Genomic DNA, 22,434 nt, shown 5'->3' on the forward strand with positions numbered 1-22,434 from the left:
GCGCGTCGTGAGTTTGGAAAGTGTACTGAACGCGCAAACAACAAGGAGGAATTTGGACATAAATTATGGACATTATCGAACAAACAAACATTTATTGTGGAACTGGGATTCCTGGGAGTGCATTCTGCTGAAGATCATCAAAGGTAAGTGAATATTTATAATGCTATTTCTGACTTATGTTGACTCCAACATGGCGGATATCTCTTTGGGTTGATTTGTCGTCTGAGCTCCGTACCCAGATTATTGCATGGTTTGCTTTTTCCGTAAAGTTTTTTTGAAATCTGACACAGCAGTTGCATTAAGTAGAAGTGGAACTAAAATTCCATGTATAACACTAGTATCTTTTAGCCAATCAATTGAATTTACCACAGGTGGACTCCAATCAAGTTGTAGAAACATCTCAAGGATGATCAATGGAAACAGGATACACCTGAGCTCAATTTTGAGTCTCATAGCAGAAGGGTCTGAATACTTATGTAAATAAGGTACAGTTGAAGTCGGAAGTTTACATACACCTTAGCCAAATACATTTAAACTCAGTTTTTCACAATTCCTGACATTTAATCCTAGTAAAAATTCCCTGTCTTAGGTCAGTTAGGATCACCACTTTATTTTAAGAATGTGAAATGTCAGAATAATAGTAGAGAGAATGATTTATTTCAGCTTGTATTTCTTTCATCACATTCCCAGTGGGTCAGAAGTTTACATACACTCAATTAGTATTTGGTTGCATTGCCTTTAAATTGTTTAACTTAGGTCAAATGTTTCAGGTAGACTTCCACAAGCTTCCCACAATAAGTTGGGTGAATTTTGGCCCATTCCTCCTGACAGAGCTGGTGTAACTGAGTCAGGTTTGTAGGCCTCCTTGCTCGCTTTTTCAGTTCTGCCCACAAAATTTCTATAGAATTGAGGTCAGGGCTTTGTGATGGCCATTCCAATACCTTGACTTCGTTGTCCTTAAGCCATTTTGCCACAACTTTGGAAGTATGCTTGGGGTCATTGTCCATTTGGAAGACCCATTTGCGACCAAGCATTAACTTCCTGACTGATGTCTTGAGATGTTGCTTCAATATATCCACATAATTTTCCTGCCTCATGATGCCATCTATTTTTTTTAAATGCACCAGTCCCTCTTGCAGCAAAGCACCCCCACAACATGATGCTGCCACCCCCGTGCTTCACGGTTGGGATGGTGTTCTTCGGCTTGTAAGCCTCTTCCTTTTTCCTCCAAACATAACGATGGTCATTATGGCCAAACAGTTCTATTTTTGTTTCATCAGACCAGAGGACATTTCTCCAAAAAGTACAATCTTTGTCCCCATGTGCAGTTGCAAACCATAGTCTGGATTTTTTATGGCAGGTTGGGAGCAGTGGCTTCTTCCTTTGCTGAGCGGCCTTTCAGGTTATGTCGATATCGGACTCGTTTTACTGTGGATATAGATACTTTTGTACCGATTTCCTCAAGCATCTTCACAAGGTCCTTTGCTGTTGTTCTGGAATTGATTTGCACTTTTCGCACCAAAGTGCGTTCATCTCTAGGAGACAGAACGAGTCTCCTTCCTGAGCAGTATGAAGGCTGCGTGGTCCCATGGTGTTTATACTTGCGTACTATTGTTTGTACCGATGAACGAGGTACCTTCAGGCGTTTGGAAATTGCTCCCAAGGATGAACCAGACTTGTGGAGGTCTACAATTCTTTTCTGAGGTCTTGGCAGATTTCTTTTGATTTTCCCATGATGTCAAGCAAAGAGGCACTGAGTTTGAAGGTAGGCCTTGAAATACATCCACAGGTACACCTCCAATTGACTCAAATGATGTCAATTAGCCTATCAGAAGCTTCTAAAGCCATGATGTCATTTTCTGGAATTTTCCAAGCTGTTTAAAGTCACAGTCAACTTAGTGTATGTAAACTTCTGACCCACTGGAATTGTGATACAGTGAATTATAAGTGAAATAATCTGTCTGTAAACAATTGTTGGAAAGATTACTTGTGTCATGCACAAAGTAGATGACCTAACCTACTTGCCAAAACTATAGTTTGTTAACAAGAAATTTGTGGAGTGGTTGAAAAACGAGGTTTAATGACTCCAACCTACAGTGAGGGAAAAAAGTATTTGATCCCCTGCTGATTTTGTACGTTTGCCCACTGACAAAGAAATTATCAGTCTATAATTTTAATGGTAGGTTTATTTGAACAGTGAGAGACAGAATAACAACAAAAATATCCAGAAAAATGCATGTCAAAAATGTTATAAATTGATTTGCATTTTAATGAGGGAAATAAGTATTTGACCCCTTCTCAATCAAAAAGATTTCTGGCTCCCAGGTGTCTTTCATACAGGTAACGAACGGAGATTAGGAGCACACTCTTAAAGGGAGTGCTCCTAATCTCAGTTTCTTACCTGTATAAAAGATACCTGTCCACAGAAGCAATCAATCAATCAGATTCCAAACTCTCCACCATGGCCAAGACCAAAGAGCTCTCCAAGGATGTCAGGGACAAGATTGTAGACCTACACAAGGCTGGAATGGGCTACAAGACCATCGCCAAGCAGCTTGGTGAGAAGGTGACAACAGTTTCTGTGATTATTCGCAAATGGAAGAAACACAAAAGAACTGTCAATCTCCCTCAGCCTGGGGCTCCATGCAAGATCTCACCTCGTGGAGTTGCAATGATCATGAGAACGGTGAGGAATCAGCCCAGAACTACACAGGAGGATCTTGTCAATGATCTCAAGGCAGCTGGGACCATAGTCATCAAGAAAACAATTGGTAACACACTATGCCGTGAAGGACTGAAATCCTGCAGCGCCCGGAAGGTCCCCCTGCTCAAGAAAGCACATATACATGCCCGTCTGAAGTTTGCCAATGAACATCTGAATGATTCAGAGGACAACTGGGTGAACGTGTTGTGGTCAGATGAGACCAAAATGGAGTTCTTTGGCATCAACCCAACTTGCCGTGTTTGGAGGAGGAGGAATGCTGCCTATGACCCCAAGAAACCATCCCCACCGTCAAACATGGAGGTGGAAACATTATGCTTTGGGGGTGTTTTTCTGCTAAAGGGACAGGACAACTTCACCGCATCAAAGGGACGATGGACGGGGCCATGTACCGTCAAATCTTGGGTGAAAACCTCCTTCCCTCAGCCAGGGTATTGAAAATGGGTCGTGGATGGGTATTCCAGCATGACAATGACCCAAAACACACGGCCAAGGCAACAAAGGAGTGGCTCAAGAAGAAGCACATTAAGGTCCTGGAGTGGCCTAGCCAGTCTCCAGACCTTAATCCCATAGAAAATCTGTGGAGGGAGCTGAAGGTTCGAGTTGCCAAACGTCAGCCTCAAAACCTTAATGACTTGAAGAAGATCTGCAAAGAGGAGTGGGACAAAATCCCTCCTGAGATGTGTGCAAACCTGGTGGCCAACTACAAGAAACGTCTGACCTCTGTGATTGCCAACAAGGGTTTTGCCACCAAGTACTAAGTCATGTTTTGCAGAGGGGTCAAATACTTATTTCCCTCATTAAAATGCAAATCAATTCATAACATTTTTGACATGCGTTTTTCTGGATTTTTTTGTTGATATTCTGTCTCTCACTGTTCAAATAAACCTACCATTAAAATTATAGACTGATCATTTCTTTGTCAGTGGGCAAACGTACAAAATCAGCAGGGGATCAAATACTTTTTTCCCTCACTGTAAGTGTATATAAACTTCCGACTTCAACTGTATCTGTTTAAGTTTTTATAAAATGTGCAACAAAAAAAAATGTTCAACTGTTTTTGCTTTGTCATTATGGGGTATAGTGTGTAATTGAGGAAAAATATTTAATCCATTTTAGAATAAGGCTGTAACTTAAACATTTTGGGGGGGAAAAGTAAACAGGTCTGTAGAATACATGGATACAATAGTATATGTACAGTAATAGTTGAATAGGATGAACTTGACTAGAATTCAGTATATACATATGAAGTGGGTAAAACAGCATGTAAACGTTAATAAAAAGTGACCAGTGTCTCATTTGGGTTAGTATATCCCAAGCCAGAGCGTTTGAGGTCCGCAGCAGCAGGATCGGACTGCAGCTGACGTGATAATTACAGATGAGAACTCTCTTGGTAGAGCAGGTGAGCAAAAGCTCCAGATTTCCTTCACACTGGAAGCAGCACACTAGTTGTTATTTATGAGAAGAAGAAAAAAAAACACTCACTGTCCTTTCGTTTTCCCCGAAGCTCCAGTCCGATCCAGCCTCGTTTCAGTAAGACATTGAATATTATAGCTTTTCAAGTCTCTCTGATCAGAGACTCTGGAACAAAGCTCATCCATCTTATTCTCCAGTGACTGGACATTAGCCAATAGAACGGAGGGGAGTCACCAGGACCCCACCTCGAATGTCTCACTGCTGCGTTTTGATAGCCCATGGAACAAAGGAATAAGGTCCGGTATGAACAGTGGAACAGCTGAGTTGGAGTTGATTGGTCGGCATCAGCGGTTGATTGACGGGCCTGAAGGCCAATCAGATTGAGAGGGCTTTTTTTAATACACCCAGTCACTCAGCTAATGAGTGTCTCCTCTCCCTAGGGGACAGCACTGAGCCTGTCTCTATCCTCCAGATGGAACAGGAACAAGCATGCACTCACACAATTAAAATATGACAAAAGGGTACACCAAAGCCTGTGTGTTTGTATGGGGACAGAAGCAGTAGAGGATTGGGTGTAAAGAGTGGAAGGGTAGGTCTTTGACCCCCCCCCCCCCCACACACACACACCCACAGTACTCACTGATGTCGTCCTCGTGGTAGATAACAGAGTGGAAGGGTAGGTTCTTTGACCCCCCCCCCCCACACACACACCCCCACAGTACTCACTGATGTCGTCCTCGTGGTAGATAACGGAGTGGAAGGGAATGTCCCGGTCCTTCAGATATCTCTCCGCTGGCTCTACGTAGAACTTCCCCTGGTACGTCTGGATGAAGCCCTCGAACTTGCCATCCACCACCGAACCATGGCTCAGTGTGCCCTTTTCACCTGGAGATAGAGAAAGCAGGGGCGTAGTCATTTAGTCTTGTGATACCAGACCTCAACACCCTATTTTCAATCCAGAATCAAGCTTCATCTGCAAAACCCCCAGAACAGCTGGAGTGGAGGCCAGTATACAATAGACCCCCAATAGAAGAAGCAGACTGAGGGAGGGACTACCTAGACCTGTTCATTAATGTAGCATACAGGCCAGGGTTAGATATATAACACATAGAAGGAACATTAATGTAGCATACAGGCCAGGGTTAGATATATAACACATAGAAGGAACATTAATGTAGCATACAAGCCAGGGTTAGATATATAACACATAGAAGGAACATTAATGTAGCATACAGGCCAGGGTTAGATATATAACACATAGAAGGAACATTAATGTAGCATACAGGCCAGGGTTAGATATATAACACATAGAAGGAACATTAAAATGTAGCATACAAGCCAGGGTTAGATATATAACACATAGAAGGAACATTAATGTAGCATACAGGCCAGGGTTAGATATATAACACATAGAAGGAACATTAATGTAGCATACAGGCCAGGGTTAGATATATAACACATAGAAGGAACATTAATGTAGCATACAAGCCAGGGTTAGATATATAACACATAGAAGGAACAGTAATGTAGCATACAAGCCAGGGTTAGATATATAACACATAGAAGGGACATTAAAATGTAGCATACAAGCCAGGGTTAGATATATAACACATAGAAGGAACATTAATGTAGCATACAGGCCAGGGTTAGATATATAACACATAGAAGGAACAATAAATATAGCATACAGGCCAGGATTAGATATATAACACATAGAAGGAACATTAATGTAGCATACAGGCCAGGGTTAGATATATAACACATAGAAGGAACATTAATGTAGCATACAGGCCAGGGTTAGATATATAACACATAGAAGGAACATTAATGTAGCATACAGGCCAGGGTTAGATATATAACACATAGAAGGAACATTAATGTAGCATACAGGCCAGGGTTAGATATAAAACACATAGAAGGAACACAGAAACAGACATATGAGGTGAAGCGTCCTCCAGTCTCACCATATATTTCTCCTGTGTAAATGTGAGAGGTGTCATAGATCACCTCCTGGCCTCCTACGGACACCTTCAGGTCCTCCGCAAACAGACTGGTGTCTCTCCTCATCCTCAGGTTGAAGTGTCTGACGGACGGAAACAGAGCAGGTTTAGTACCAAGTCATTCAAGTCATTCAAGTCATTCAAGTCATTCATGTCATTCAAGTCATTCAAGTCATTCAAGTCATTCAAGTCATTCATGCCACCTTTCTGTATGGACTTATTTGAGGAGGGACAGATACAAACACATTGACATATTAAATAAACACTCACCTGATATATAGATATATATGATGTTTAGTTTAATTTATGAGAATCCCCAGTAGCTGTCTGGAAGACACGTCCTAAAACAACCTCTATAAATATTCTTGTTTATCAGTGTTAGGTTCTATTACGATATAGAGCAACAACAAAAAAATGTGGAGGACAACAATTAAATTCTGAATACACCCACTGAGATTCAACGTTTCAGTTATATGGTGTTTCAATGGCTCGTGATAAGAGTCTCATCTCAAAACCCCCTTTTCTCCTGTCACCCTGTACTATGTTATTAACACGTGGCACTAAAACGTGGTGCCTTCAGACCTGAGAGAGTGAGTCTCTGAATCACGGAAATATAAACTATAGAATTTCCATTCTATAGAATCTATTTCTATAGTCTGAACATGGCAACACGATGATCCAGGTTGTTATTATAGAGTGTTGGTTGGTGTTAATAATAACATAGGTGCCTACCCTGATAACATAAATCAAAAAGGTCAAATAAATCCATAAGAATATAATAAAACTCTGGATGGAACTAGCCCTGTGTTTCACAGGACTCAGGGGAGAAGAATGAAAATGAAAAAGAAAGGGAGAGGGATAAAAGACAAGGTTATTGGCCCAGCAGAAAATAAAATTTAAAAATCTATTTTTTGACCGTACAAGGGCAGTGAGTATTATTTCCAACTCAAACAGCAAAATGAGGTCACCTTAAAAAACGGTGCGGCTTTCCTGCATATTAAACGATGTTGGAGGGGAGAGAAAAAAAACTCAAAAAGTAGCACTGTAAATAATTGAAGAACGAAATTCATTACGTTCTGGTTAGCTCCTCAAACACTAACAGTAAAAAGGAGAGAATTTTGAGTTGGTCAACACCAGTGACTTCTCCCCAAAATGAATCTCCAAATGAGGTGTACATAGCACAGGGACAGACACATCTCCAACTTGTACGTGTATTCGTGTCATTCGGAGGGGTAGGGGATAAAGCGGAAGGTACATTTCGGTTCGATCATGTGTACAATTGACGAATACTTAAGCAATAAGGAATGAGAACCCGGGGGATTATCGTGTGATAACAGCCGACCAAGGGCTGTTCTGAGGCCCGAGGTGAAACCAAAAGAGCTGGGAAAAACCCTTAGGAGGGAGTGATCACCATAACCCCTGGCTTCGAGGGTCTTATTGCGTTTAGAAAACAGTTGCCAACATAAACATTTAAAAAAAAAAAAGATTAACAACATGTTTTCAATTAAAACTTGATTTTACTGAGAAAATGTGTTTTATTTCGTACTTCCCACCAGACGATATAGTCCGGGTCAAAAGCCAGTTGTTAATTCTGAAGTTACGAATCAAAACAGTGGATGTCAAAACTTTTAGTCGGAAGCACAGAGTCCTCGTGGACGTTCTAGTCTAGAGCACAGAGTCCTCGTGGACGCTCTAGTCTAGAGCACAGAGTCCTCGTGGACGTTCTAGTCTAGAGCACAGCGTCCTCATGGACGCTCTAGTCTAAAGCACAGCGTCCTCATGGACGTTCTAGTCTAGAGCACAGCGTCCTCATGGACGTTCTAGTCTAGAGCACAGAGTCCTCATGGACGCACTAGTCTAGAGCACAGCGTCCTCATGGACGCTCTAGTCTAGAGCACAGCGTCCTCATGGACGCTCTAGTCTAGAGCGCCTGGTTCAAATTGTGTTCCGGAGCATGTTTCAACTAGTGAGAAATACAGTTCCTTCAGGAAGTATTCATACCCCTTTGACTTTTTCCACATTTTGTTGTGTTACAGCCTGAATTTAAAATGGATTACATTTAGATTTTTTTGTCGTTACTGGTCTACACACAATAATGTCAACGTGGAATTATGTTTTTCATTATTTAATATTTTACTAATTAATTTAAAAAAAAATGGAAATCTGAAATGTCTTGAGTCAATAAGTATAAAAAGCAGACAACGAATCCCTTTGAGCATGGTGAAGTTATTAATTACACAATCAATACACCCAGTCACTACAAAGATACAGGCGTCCTTCCTAACTTAGTTGCCCGGAGAGGAAGGAAACCGCTCAGCGATTTCAATTTGTCGCTTTTAAAATGTTTGTTTTCTTCTATCACAGCCTTAAACCCTGAGGCTGAATCAACGACATTGTATTTACGCCACAATATGAACCTAACTGACAGAGTGAAAAAAAAAATATAATAATAATAATTCAGGGGAGATTACATTTATAAATGCCTGGCTGGGCTGCGGGACATTGGATGCACATTGATAAATCTAATGGAACTGTTAACAGGCATGTCCACGTGGAATGCTGGGATTGTGGCGCTATAACTATCAACCAATCAGCATTCAGGATCGAAACAACACGTTTTATAAAAGAGATCTTAATCTGTGTCAATAGAATTATCCCACAAGCCTTAATCAATTCTAGCCTGGTCCCAAATCTGTTTGTGCAGTCTGGTCAACAATGACCATAGCATAAGTGTTGTTGTCCTTTAGTTTACTCCAATTAGGGGAGGGGTGGTAGGGTTAGGGGAAAATAATAAAGAAGGAAAATATATATATTTAAAAGAATACATATATATTTACAAAAAAATATATGGGGGGGTTGGAAATTATGCAGATAATTACATTGATAGGACCCTCAATCTGCAATATAAAAGCTGATCTACTCCCCCAAATTATTATTTTTTAAATAAAATGACCATAGTAGTTGGCAAGACAACACAAACAGATCTTGTTCCAGGCTAAATAAATTCCAAGCCAGAACACGGAGTTCTCCCACCTGTTTTACACTAGGAACTGCCATTATCCAGCGAAACATCGGAAGCCATTCACTTTCAATGGAAAGAAAACAAGAGAAGCAGAGTGGTCGGGGGGACCGTTGAGCGATGCAAGCATGGGTGAGGAAGATGAGCGATGCAAGCATGGGTGAGGAAGATGAGCGATGCAAGCATGGGTGAGGAAGATGAGCGATGCAAGCATGGGTGAGGAAGATGAGCGATGCAAGCATGGGTGAGGAAGATGGGCAACGCTGAACTTTATTCAAATCCTCTGTAATATCGCAAAGGGGAGTGGCCAATAGCCTCCAACTCCCTACTGGATTTTTTTATGATCCATTAAGCCAGGCAAGCTCAATCAAGCACAGATTAAGTATTTTAAATGATTTCAAATAAATCTGACTAACAGCCAGATGGTCTTCCTGCAATTCTACAGTTTGCCATGCAGCTGAGAGAATTTTGCAGTTTTAAAACAAATTTGCTGCAATTCTACATTTCATGGCATGGAGCTAAGATATTGCGATACTGGTATCGTCACTGTCCTAACCAATACTGCTAAATTCATTGTTTTGGCAATTTTTCAATTATCTTTGACTATAACTTTAATTTTGGTGATTGTTAGTTCTCAAAAGTTAATATTATATAGGTCTATTATCTTTTCTAAATACTTTATCTATGGTTTTAGCCATTTAAGTTTACATTGAAAGTACCCCCCCCCCAAAAAAATACAATAATGAACAAGATGAATCATGAACTTATAAGGTTTACACCTGCTGCTTTACTTTGAATATTTAACAAAAGAAACTATCACAAACTGACAGACACACAGAGAGAGACACACAGAGAGACACACACAGAGACACACACAGAGAGAGACACACAGAGAGAGACACACAGAGAGAGACACACAGAGAGAGACACACAGAGAGAGACACACAGAGAGACACAGAGAGAGACACACAGAGAGACACACAGAGAGAGACACACAGAGAGAGACACACAGAGACACACACAGAGACACACACACAGAGACACACACAGAGAGACACACAGAGAGACCCACAGAGAGACACACACAGAGACACACACAGAGAGACACACAGAGAGTAAAAAAAAGGTCTGGGAGACGTAGGCCTACCTTCCGTGTGCATGGAAGTCTAAATGGAGAAACTTGTCTTGGTGGTGGAGGGCCCTCTTGGCTCTCAGGTGCTTGTCATGTGTCTCATAGGTGTTATAGGAGAGACCCTCGTAGTGATGCACATACTTGTTCAGGGGGTTCCCATAATGGTAACCTGTGAAGATGACAAGACAGGAACTTAAGGCCACGAGAACAAAAAAATCACACTGCACTCCTCTTCAAACCACAGGCTGTGTAAACTGAATATTACCTACAATTAGAAACTGGGTGGTTCGAGCCCTGAATGCTGATTGGCTAACAGCCATCATGGTATATCAAACCATTTATTTGAACTGCTCTAATTACATTGGTAACCAGTTTATAATAGCATTAAGACACCTCGGTGGTTTGTGCTATATGGCCAATATGCCACGGCTAAGGGCTGTGTCCAGGCACTCCGCGTTGCGTCTTGCCTAAGAACAACCCTTAGCCGTGGTATATTGTCCATATACCACACCTCCTCGGGCCTTATTGCTTAATTATATCACATGTTTCATCTTCTTCCTCTTCTAGGCCTAACTATATCAACAAACCATATATAAATGATAGTAGCCTATAACGATACCATGATAGCACCATCATAACATTCATGATCCCCACATTATTCTACCCAGGCCTGGAAACACATTACTCTAGCCTACTTAGTCCGTACATGGGAACATTCTGTGTGTAATTACATAGGAGTCCTGACTTGTGGAGGCCACCGTAACGTCTGGATTTTCCCCCCTCAAAATGACTAAAACGAGCAAAATAAGTGATAGTCCTACAAAGGAGTGGTAGTTCACTGAGCATATAGCCTAGTCTACATCCATAGAAATACAATCTATTATAGAAATACAATCTATTATAGAACCAGAGTCTATTATAGAAACAGAATCTAATATAGAAATAGAATATATTAATGAAACAGAATATATTATAGAAGCAGAATATATTATAGAAATACAATCTAATACAGAACTAGAATCTATTATAGAAACAGAATATATTATAGAAACAGAATCTAATATAGAAATACAATTTAATATAGAAATACAATCTATTACAGAACTAGAATCTATTATAGAACTAGAATCTATTATAGAAACAGAATGTAGGTCTATTTATATATCTCCATCTGTAAAAGGCATGGCTAGGCAAAACAGTCACAGCAATCTCACTCTCAACCCTAGAAATAAAACCACCCGGATCGCATAATAAGGCTTTAACATAAGGCCTAATGGATTAGAACTGAATTAGTATCTCTCAGACCTGGCTTCAAACACTATTTGAAATAATTCCAAAATACTGTATCTGTGCTTGGTTGAGATTGCCTGCCTTAATGGACCAATAGAATAGTTCCAAAATGGCAAACAATGTCCATCTACCACCTCAGGCGAGCTAGAGGACACAAAGTATTTGAAATATTTAAAAAATAGTATTTGAACTCAAGTCTGATATCACTAACAGGAGCAGGTACTAAATCCTGTTCCTGCTCCCAGCTACTGTACTATCTGTTTCAGCTCATGATTTCATTCAGGTAGGTAGGCTAAATACTATAAAGCTAATCAAACCGAATCCTTTCAAACTAAAACGTATCGTTCCTGTATCAGAGCCCATGTATATCTATACACGTATCGAATCAGCTTGAAAGGGAAAGATGCACATCCCTACTAGTTAGCACAGGTGGTCGCCTCTTGTTTTCTGTAAACACGCACTGTGACATGGAGATATGGCAGTGTGAGAACACCTTCCCTCTAAAATTGTGTAGGTTTTGTTTTTCCGTGTGAAAATGATTTCTCGCTGATATGAAAGGCATGTGCCTTATGTTTCCAACTGAGCGTTGGGGATCTGTCCCCCCCCAGGGAAGAAGATACCTTCATCAATAACGTTTGGCGCTAAAAGGTAGTTGACCTCTATGAAATGGGGGTCGCCCTTGAGATCATGACTCCCAGTTCCATTGTCACATAAAAGAGTCTTTGGACGAAGGCGTCTTCTGTGCGAGGAGTTTTGTTAAGAGCCACACGGTACAGTTTTGTAAGCATAAGGACCGTATCTTTCATATCAGCGAGAAATCATTTTCTAAAAAAAAAACAACAACAACAAAAAAGGTCACATTGATACACACCTTTATAGGGTTAATGTTCCCACACGGCCATATCTCCATGTCACAGCACGTGTTTACAGGAACAGACAGACGGACCACAGAGAGACCACCTTTACTAATTAGCTATCTAGCATGCTCTGAACACCTGTCTGTAACGGAAGAAGGCTCACAGAAAAACGTGTTGTCACTGTTAAAAAAATAAAAAATACTGTCGGCTGAAACTGCGATAAAGCCTGTTAAAAAAAAACAGTGTAAAGCAGTGGAGGCTGGTGGGAGGAGCTATAGGAGGACGGGCTCATTGAAAATGGCTGGAGTGGAATTAAAGAAATAAGTCGAACGTGGTTTCCATATGTCTGATACTGTGTTCCATTTAAACCGTCACTATGAGCCCATCTTCCTATAGCTCATCCCACCTGCCGCCACTGGTGTACAGTACATTTAGCATTATATGAAATTAAAAAGGGTTTCATGTATCCAGAATTGTATCGTTATTTAGAATAAATTCACGTTTAGATTGAGTACTTTGCTGTTTTGGCTACTGGCGCCAGTCTTACCTCCGAAGATATCAAATAAAAATGCTAGGACCTTTAAGGAGTAGAGGTAAGGCTCCTTAAGAATGCATCTCAGGCTATACATTAGGTAGTACTATGTGAACCATGAAACACAACATTCAATCAAAGCTGTTAAATCACTTCTTTGAGCAATTAGTCCCCATGGAGGGGATTTCTAACTGATGCAAGGATGATGCAGTGCGTGGTGTGAACAAGAACGACATCTCATTGAAATCATACAGTGAGTTGCCTCTGTAGATTTCTTGATCAGAACTTGTCAATGAAAATCAGGAAATTGTTGGATTCACATGAATACTATTGTATCTTTCTACTGTGTCCATCGAATAGTTACAACATATATTGTTAGCTAACGTTACATTGTTACTTTAGTCTGCAGAATTTTCTTTTTTTTTACTATTTTGAATTTAACTTTTATTTAACTAGGCAAGTCACTTAAAGAACAAATTCTTATTTACAATGACGGCCTAGGAACAGTGGGTTAACTTGTTCAGGTGCAGAACGACAGATTTTTACCTTGTCAACTCGGGGATTCTATCCATCAACCTTTCAGTTACTGGCCCAACGCTCTAACCACTAGAATACCTGATACCCTAGGATCCCCCTAGGATGCTAGCTAGTAAGTAAGTTAACATAGATCGAATATGTTCTCTTTCGAGATCCATTGACTTTGGGCCAAAAAAAGGCAAAAATGAGAAGATGTCAAAAGGCATAGCTATCTAGCTGCTATCTAGCAATACTGCTATCTAGCAATATGGCTAGCTAATTGTTGCTGTTAAACTGATGCTAAATTAGCGGGCTAACTGGCTAATGTTGACAGAAAGTGGGACAGCCCATAATTGCAAATTTTTAGTATTGACGTGGTGCATAAACAATATTGACCGAAAACACTCCATAATATTGCAAGAAAAATCAGATGGCCCAAATCCCGTTGGTCGTTCGTGCCAAATGACAACAGAATCCTTCTTCATATTCTCATAACAATGGCACCTCGGCGAGCTAGCTAGCGTTAGCCTTCACATAACCATCATGGTAAATCATCGTTTTAAAAGAAAACTAGCCTTTGCCAAGCTTAAAATAAAATATAATTCGACAACTATATAGCTTGGTGGTTTGTCCAAAGGACAAGCGATATCTTCACAACGACCAGGCCTTGGTCCGTTATGTTAGTTTTCTTAGCTAGCCTAGCCTGCTAGCCATTCGCTCGAATGCTGTCTTGGATACTCTTCCCTTCTTGGATGGAGCCCGTTATTCCTTCGCTCTACAGAATACATACAAATGCTCCCACTCACCTTGGGTGTAATTTATTAAGTAGATGAAACAGAGGAATTTGACGAGAATCATATCTGCTAAGTCCATTGTTCGAGCATTGATACCGTGATCCCTTTATTGTCCTACTTTAGACTGACTCTGTGACAATGTTTATCGCAGCTTCCTCTCTCTCTCCTCTTCCTCGCCTCCCGCCTCTCTCTCTCTCTCTCTCTCTCTCTCTCTCTGTTTCACGCCCTGACGTCAGACGCAGACCTAGGGATGAGGAGTCTCTCTTCCCCATCATCATGGAGTGATACATTGTAACAGATAGTGTATTAGGTAAGGTTTCAAAAAGTATGATGTAAGTACATAATGCGATGTTCAGAGCATTATTCTACTCATTGCTGACTAAATAGGTCAAAACACCTTTTTTCCCCCGGGATCATCAGACACTTAACAAAGTTCAAAAACTTTTCACATTCAACCAGAGTTAGAAGAGTTTTTATTTTATTTACATATTGGACGCAGTTATAGTATAAAATCCAGTCATTAAAGCTCATCGGGGGGGGGGGGGGGGGGGGGGGGGGGGGTATACTTCCAGGATTACAAGCTAGTTAGCTGGTTACGTTCGTGGATTCTCTGGCGATCTGATGTTGTAACTTGTCACTCTCAGCTTAAAAGACCGTGTCTGCAGAATAAAAATAAGTACAAATATATACAATGAGTAAACAAAACATTAGGAGCCTCAATTCGGTGCGCCGCTGCTAAATTAATATAGGGGAAACACTGAGTTCATCATGTCTTTTTTTTCTTCTTCTCTCCCTGTCTGTCCTACAACAAACTCTAAAGTGCTAACTGTTTAAAGTCAGTTTCATTAAATTGTGGCCCTGAGTGTGTACTTCAGTGAGCCGGTAAAAGGTCAAGGCAGGTGTTTGCCAAGCTCATCAGTCCTATTCAAGCCTCGATGGCAGTGATGTGACACACCTCTATGTCAGCTCCCAGTCTCTGCAGCTCGTCTGGCCACCAGGCTAGTCTAGTAAAGCTCAGCTCAGTAGTGTAAATGGTACAAATGGATGCATGATCACACAGTACAGCTCAGCGCAGCTCAGTTCAGTAGTGTTAAAAGTGTCTTCTTATTCCAGCCGAGCCCCTCTGGCCCCGGTCACTGCCATGTGACACACCTTTACACCGACCCCCAGTTTATCCCACCAGATCGCTAGGGCCCTTCACCTCTACCAGCTGAAATAATAGAATAGAATAGTAGATCTGCTGCTTCTGAGACAGCCTGTCGCTAAGTTTTGTTAGACTTCAGAGCGGCTTTTGACATAATCGATCATAGCCTGCTGCTGGAAAACTTATGTGTTATGGCTTTACACCCCCTGCTATATTGTGGATAATGAGTTACCTGTCTAATAGAACCCAGAGGGTGTTTTTTAATGGAAGCCTTTCCAACATAATTCAGTAGAATCAGGAATTCCCCAGGGCAGCTGTCTAGGCCCCTTACTTTTCTCAATCTTTGCTAATGACATGTCACTGGCTTTGAGGAAAGGATGACTCAACACTATACACGTCAGCTACTACAGTGACTGAAATGACTGCAACACTTAATAAAGAGCTGCAGTTAGTTTCAGAGTGGGTGGGTGGCAATTAATAAGTTAGTCCTAAATATTTCTAAAACTATTTGGGACAGATCATTCACTAAACCCTAAACCTCAACTAAATCTTGTAATAAATAATGTGGAAATTGAGCAAGTTGAGAAGACTAAACTACTTGGAGTAGCACTAGATTGTAAACTGTCATGGTCAAAAGATATTGATACAACAGCAGCTAAAATAGGGAGAAGTCTGTCCATAATAAAGTGCTACTCTACTTTCTTAACAGCACTATCAACAAGGCAGGTCCTACAGGCCCAAGTTTTGTCTCACCTGGACTAATGTTCAGTCGTGTGGTCAGGTGCCACAAAAAGGGACTCAGGAAAATTGCAATTGGCTCAGAACAGGGCAGCATGGCTGGCCCTTGGATGTACACAGAGAGCTAATTTTAATAATATGCATGTCAATCTCTCCTGGCTCAAAGTGGAGGAGAGATTGACTTCATCACTAATTGTATTTATGAGAGGTATTGACATGTTGAATGCACCGAGCTGTCTGTTTGAACTACTGGCACACAGATCAGACACCCATGCATACCCCACAAGACATGCCACAAGAGGTCTCTTCACAGTCCCCAAGTCCAGAACAGACTATGGGAGGCGCACAGTACTACATAGAGCCATGACTACATGGAACTCTATTCCACATCAAGTAACTGAAGCAAGCAGTAAAATTTGATTTTAAAAACGGATTAAAAAAACACCTTATGGAACAGCGGGGACTGTGAAGAAACACAAACATAGGCACAGACACATGCATACATAAACACGATAACATACGCACTACACACACACGTACACATGGAGTTTGTACTGTAGATATGTGGTAGTGGTGGAGTAGGGGCCTGAGGGCAAACAGTGTATTGTAATGTTTTTAAAATGGTATAAACTGCCTTAATTTTGCTAGAGTAGCTGCTGCCAATGGGGATCCATAATAAATACAAATACGCAGTGTTCCATTGGAAATGAATGTGCTTCTGGTGTACCAAAACGCAATAACACTGTCGGTGTGATCGAGGCTGAATACACTGAAGCGTGGAAATTAATTTGCATCCCTGCCTAAGAAAGTTGTGTCAGGGTCTAACAATGTTGCTGAGAAAAAATGAGATAAGTGATGCTTTAATTTTTTTTTTTTATTATCTCTGTGGGCCTTTTATTTGAAATAAATGGTGGTTTAATTGACCCTGGTAAAAATCAATCGACTGCTCTTCCCTCTACCAAGTCAAATCAAATTGTATTGGTCACATACACATATTTAGCAGATGTTGCGGGTGTAGCGAAATGCTTGTGTTCCTTGCTCCGACAGTGCAGTAATATCTAATAGTGCAGTAGTATTCTCTGCCATGGTGTTTCAACTGTTGTGCTGTTGTTGGTGTTGTTTTCACGTTTTGTCTTAGAAAAACAGGTGCTGATACTCCATTCTGCCGCTCTCTAGACAGTAACTGGCTAAAATATATGTCCACCACCAATATGTAACGTGAGAGAGAGAGAGAGAGAGAGAGAATCAAAAGTCACAGTTCCCACCTCCTACTCAGACATATTTCTGTACTGTGTGACAGTGAGAGAAACATACTTGATGAACATTATCATGGATACATTAGTACCAGATATTCTTTAGAACAATGTCACAGTGACGTCATAATGGTATAAGTCATTTAATAGTATAGCTCATCCACTTACTAGTGTCACCAGTGTCGTTCACCACGGATCTTTCATTCTGAATGGGCAATGTGCGACTGCGCTGGTTAACCTCCAACAACCTGAGATGACTAGCTAGTTCTCTTTTGCAGGCGTCAGACAGTGGCAGAGAAACTGTCATGCTGGTTCTACATTGTGCTATAGTTAATAACATTATTATGAGGTTTTAGATTAAATGAAGCTAGTTGAGTAGCCAGGGGTTTTGTTGTTACAAGAACAGCCTGTTTCGCGTTCAAGAGCAATCGAGCAAAGGATTTCAGGAGCTTATCTGAAGTAGGCTAATAGATTACACATCCGTCGATTGTGGTGGATTTTCATAGATTGTTGAAAATGGAGGTCAATGTGTGCTTTCACAAAATAATAACTCAACATAAAACACTTTAAAAAAGAATCATTGTTATTAATTGACATAAATAATAGACCTATGAGGTGTAGCCTACCGCTTCTGTAGAAATGCAAATTAAAATACAAAAACAAGACAGAATGCATGGGCTAATTGAGTATCTGGATATTAAATGTGTTTAATTCCTAGAAAAAAATCAACGTAATGTTTGCTATAGGACTCTCACTTTGACTCTGCCACTGATTCTGTTCAGTCTCATGGATACTTCAGATGGCCCTGACCAGTGTTTCCCAACCCTGGTCCTCCAGTGCCCCCAACAGTGTTCCCCTACCCTGGTCCTCCAGTATCCCCAACAGTGCTGAGGGCTTGATGATTTGTTGACAAGTTGAACCAGGTGTGTTTTGGACAAGCACAATTATTGTGCACTGTTGGGGTACTGGAGGACAGGGTTGGGAAACACTGTTGGGGGTACTGGAGGACCAGGGATGGGAAACACTGTTGGGGATACTGGAGGACCAGGGTTGGGCTGTTTGGGACACTGGAGGACCAGGGTAGGGGGTACTGGAGGACCAGGGTTGGGGGTACTGGAGGACCAGGGTTGGGAAACACTGTTGGGGGTACTGGAGGACCAGGGTAGGGAAACACTGTTGGGGGTACTGGAGGACCAGGGTTGGGAAACACTGTTGGGGGTACTGGAGGACCAGGGTTGGGAAACACTGTTGGGGATACTGGAGGACCAGGGTTGGGAAACACTGTTGGGGGTACTGGAGGACCAGGGTTGGGAAACACTGTTGGGGGTACTGGAGGACCAGGGTTGGGAAACACTGTTGGGGGTACTGGAGGACCAGGGTTGGGAAACACTGTTGGGGGTACTGGAGGACCAGGGTTGGGAAACACTGTTGGGGATACTGGAGGACCAGGGTTGGGGAACACTGTTGGGGGTACTGGAGGACCAGGGTTGGGAAACACTGTTGGGGGTACTGGAGGACCAGGGTTGGGAAACACTGTTGGGGGTACTGGAGGACCAGGGTTGGGAAACACTGTTGGGGATACTGGAGGACCAGGGTTGGGAAACACTGTTGGGGGTACTGGAGGACCAGGGTTAGGGAAACACTGGACCAGATCATTTCCTGGGTGCTGCGCGCACGTACTGAGGTAAACAGAGGCTGAGGAGAGAATAGAGATGCCTGCCTGGGGTATTCCTTACACATGTTCCGGGGCTGCTTGCCCCTTTCTCTTTTCTTCTAAATTCACCAGATTCCCGGGGGTTTTTTCTAAGGCAAATCTCTGATCGGGACACAGGCAATAATTTAAAAGGAGCGAAGATCCTATCATCAGTCAATGCTGGTAAGTCGGATATCAGCTTATATTATTTTGATTAGGAAACTTTAATAGAAACAGATCAGCTTCCAACTCGCTATCTCAGGTCTCTATCATAAAGATGTGGTTCTATGGCACAGAGAATCATGGCACACACACACACACACACACACCACCCTGATTAGCTTATAACACACCACCAGCCGGATTAGCTTATAACACACCACCAGCGTGGTGCAGTCTCAATGAGAAAGCAATCAAATCAAGGTCGTTGCTAATTATGCCTATAAGAAGTAAACGGTTTGGTTTTGTCGCCTATAGATTTTCAACGCTTTGGTTGAATGTGACGATTAGCGGTTTTCGGAGAATGGATGAGAAAAAACATATCTGTGTTTTATGGGAGACAGACAAAAGATGCTGAGTGCGTGAAAACACGGATCCGATTTAAGAAATAGGTTGAGATAGAACGAATGCGTGCGTTTTCCTGTCCTGTGATCAAAAGAACAGCTTTCTAACGCTACCCCTGCAGTTGCGGCAAAAGTTTGGCGTAATCGTTTATCATTTTGATTATCTGCAATGTTCAATGGAAGAATCTCACACGAGATCTTATACGATCCGCACTAGCAACAGCATTTGCAACGTCATAATGATCAACAAAAAGGCCGACTACAAATAGCGTCATTCATCCGTTGTACGGTTCAGCACCATGGACAGGGACAGTTCCCATTTAGCTGTGTGTGTTTTTGGCGGGTATTATTGAACGCAGATGTGTAGTGACGCAGTTTTAGAATAATAAACCTTTTGATTTCGCTCACTTGAGGATTGCATGCGTTTCCGTACACCCTTATTTGGTCTAGCTATGTAAATAGAACCAGTAAACTATCCTAGGCATAGATTTAGCTTGTAAACCCGATATGCAATTCCGATAATAATTTGGCCATGGGTTCATTGCGGTCTTATTCTAGGACTGAGGATAGTGTGGTGGGGGATTTGATGGGCCAGCCTGAGCCATGGCTCATGGGAAGAAGCCAGAGAAGATCACCAGAATCCTGGGGCCCAGCCCTCCGTCCTGCCCTGGCCATGCTGGATTCATAGAGAAGAAGCCAGGGACTATTAGGAGAATATTGGCCACCAGTCCTCCACCCTGCCCTGGTCCCACAGGATCCACAGAAGAGTCTAATGAAGGACCTCATAATGAAGGACCTCAGAAAGAAAGACCACAGAGTTTGAGGAGTAAGGGCCCTCCGCTCTGCCCTGGCCCCTTATCCACAGGGGAGCCTACTGATGAAGGACCCCAGAGTCTGAGCAGCAAAGGCCCAACTGAAGGACCTCATAATGGGCCTCGGAGTCTGAAGAGTGAGGACCCTCCTCAGCACTCTCAGAGCACCAGCATTGAGGAGCTGGACAATAACAATGACGAGAGGACCCCTGGGCCTGCAGCACCTGCCCCTGACCCTGCTAGTGCAACACAGGCCCATCCAAACCAAGCCTACAGCCACCTGACTCAGGCCCAGAACTACCCTCGGCAACCAGATGCCCAGGCCCAGGCCCAGCCCCGACAGCCACAGCAGCATTGCAGAGAGAGTCCAACCAGCCCCAGCACCAGGCCCACCTCTGACTCCCCATCCAGTCAGGAGAGACATCCCAGGGCTGTTAAACCACCACCTGTCCTTACCAGTGCCTGTCCTAACCAGCCGTGTCTGATTAGTCCCTCCAGTTCACCTCTTCCTGTCCCTGCTACAGTTAGTGTCTCCTCTGAGCTCTCGCTGAACCAGCCCGGTGACACCACCCTCCCTGCCAGCACGGATGAGGCGGAGGAAGAGGAGGAGGAGGACAGCTGCTCAGAGTATGACAACGTGGGTTCGGACGTGGAGGGTGTGGAGCAAGACATTGATCAGGTACTACAGGTGGAAGACCAGGGTATGAAGGTGCGGTACTACAAACACTATCCTGAGCCTCAGGATGGAAGTTACGTGGAGAGTGAGGATGGAACCTACGTGGAACACCAAGACAGAACCTACGTGGGACACCAAGACAGAACCTACGTGGGACACCAAGACAGAACCTACGTGGGACACCAAGACAGAACCTACGTGGAATGTGAAGACAGAACTTACATAGAACACGAAGACGGAACCTACGTCGAAAGCGAGGATGGTACCTATTGCCCCAAGGATGACACCTATGTAGAAGGTCAGGATGGTACCTATGTGGAGGGTAGTGTGGAGGGGGATGGGAGCAGCACTGGACAATGCAAACACACCAGGTCACTGTACGGACCTGAGTCTGAGGAAATGGTTATGTATAATGAAAGACTAGAGACATATACAAATCCCTGTAGCTCTTCTGAGCATCAATTCAGTGACAATCCATGTCATGCCTCCAAGGCTGGAGACAAGGGGGAGAAAGGGGAGGTGGAGGTGCAGGAGGAGGAGGTGGAGGGGCAGGAGGAAGTGGAGGGGCAGAAGGGGGAGGAGGAGGTGGAGGGGCAGGAGGAAGTGGAGGGGCAGAAGGGGCAGGAGGAGGTGGCGGGGCAGAAGGGGGAGGAGGAGGTGGAGGGGCAGAAGGGGAATGATGAGGTCGAGGGGCAGAAAGAGAAGAATTTCCCAGATGAGATGGGGGAAACAGAGGAAGAGCGGGATGTGACCACATACACAGAGGAGGATTCTGAAGAGACAGAGGACAGAGAGCAGGAGAAAACACCCAGCAGCCACCAGGAGAAATATGGGGAGAGGATGAGAGAGGGAGAGAGGGAGGGGGACAGGATGAGAGAGAGGGAGGGGGAGAGGATGAGAGAGGGAGAGAGGGATGGGGAGAGTACGAGGGACGGAGAGAGGGAGGAGGAGAGGATGAGAGAGGGAGAGAGAATGAGAGGGGGAAAGAGGGGTGACCGAGACAGGGAGGACGGTGAGGTCTACAGAGTGCAGGAGCAAACCTCCAACCGCCAGTGGAAGGAGGAGAGGATGAGAAAGGGAAAGAGGGAGGGGGAGAGGATGAGAGAGGGAGAGAGGGAGGGGGAGAGGATGAGAGAGGGAGAGAGGGAGGGGGAGAGGATGAGAAAGGGAGAGAGGGAGGGGGAGAGGATGAGAGAGGGAGAGAGGGAGGGGGAGAGGATGAGAGAGGGAGAGAGGGAGGGGGAGAGGATGAGAAAGGGAGAGAGGGAGGGGGAGAG

At 43.1% G+C, this 22,434-nt stretch overlaps 2 protein-coding genes across 2 annotated transcripts in view; one reads left to right on the top strand and one right to left on the bottom strand.

The window, feature by feature from the left end:
• The window catches only part of LOC139584199 (disintegrin and metalloproteinase domain-containing protein 10-like), a 53,720-nt gene extending 39,259 nt beyond the window's left edge, over nucleotides 1-14,461 (bottom strand). Inside the window, exons 1-4 of the mRNA XM_071415761.1 lie at nucleotides 14,291-14,461; nucleotides 10,305-10,458; nucleotides 6,103-6,221; nucleotides 4,865-5,023 (exon numbers count right to left, since the gene is read on the bottom strand). Of these exons, the coding sequence (XP_071271862.1) occupies nucleotides 4,865-5,023; nucleotides 6,103-6,221; nucleotides 10,305-10,458; nucleotides 14,291-14,357 (499 nt within the window). The 5' untranslated portion in view covers nucleotides 14,358-14,461. The remainder of the gene's footprint in view (nucleotides 1-4,864; nucleotides 5,024-6,102; nucleotides 6,222-10,304; nucleotides 10,459-14,290) is intronic.
• Nucleotides 14,462-19,111: 4,650 nt separating this feature from the next.
• LOC139584108 (high mobility group nucleosome-binding domain-containing protein 5-like) lies at nucleotides 19,112-22,229 on the top strand. The gene is made up of 3 exons (XM_071415615.1): nucleotides 19,112-19,289; nucleotides 20,228-21,951; nucleotides 22,211-22,229. Exons 2-3 carry the CDS (start codon nucleotides 20,273-20,275, stop codon nucleotides 22,227-22,229), a joined length of 1,698 nt encoding a protein of 565 aa, XP_071271716.1. The 5' UTR covers nucleotides 19,112-19,289; nucleotides 20,228-20,272.
• The last annotated feature ends 205 nt before the right edge of the window (nucleotides 22,230-22,434 follow it).

This window comes from Salvelinus alpinus, chromosome 9 (assembly GCF_045679555.1).
Source record: "Salvelinus alpinus chromosome 9, SLU_Salpinus.1, whole genome shotgun sequence".
Taxonomy (NCBI): Eukaryota; Metazoa; Chordata; class Actinopteri; order Salmoniformes; family Salmonidae; genus Salvelinus; species Salvelinus alpinus.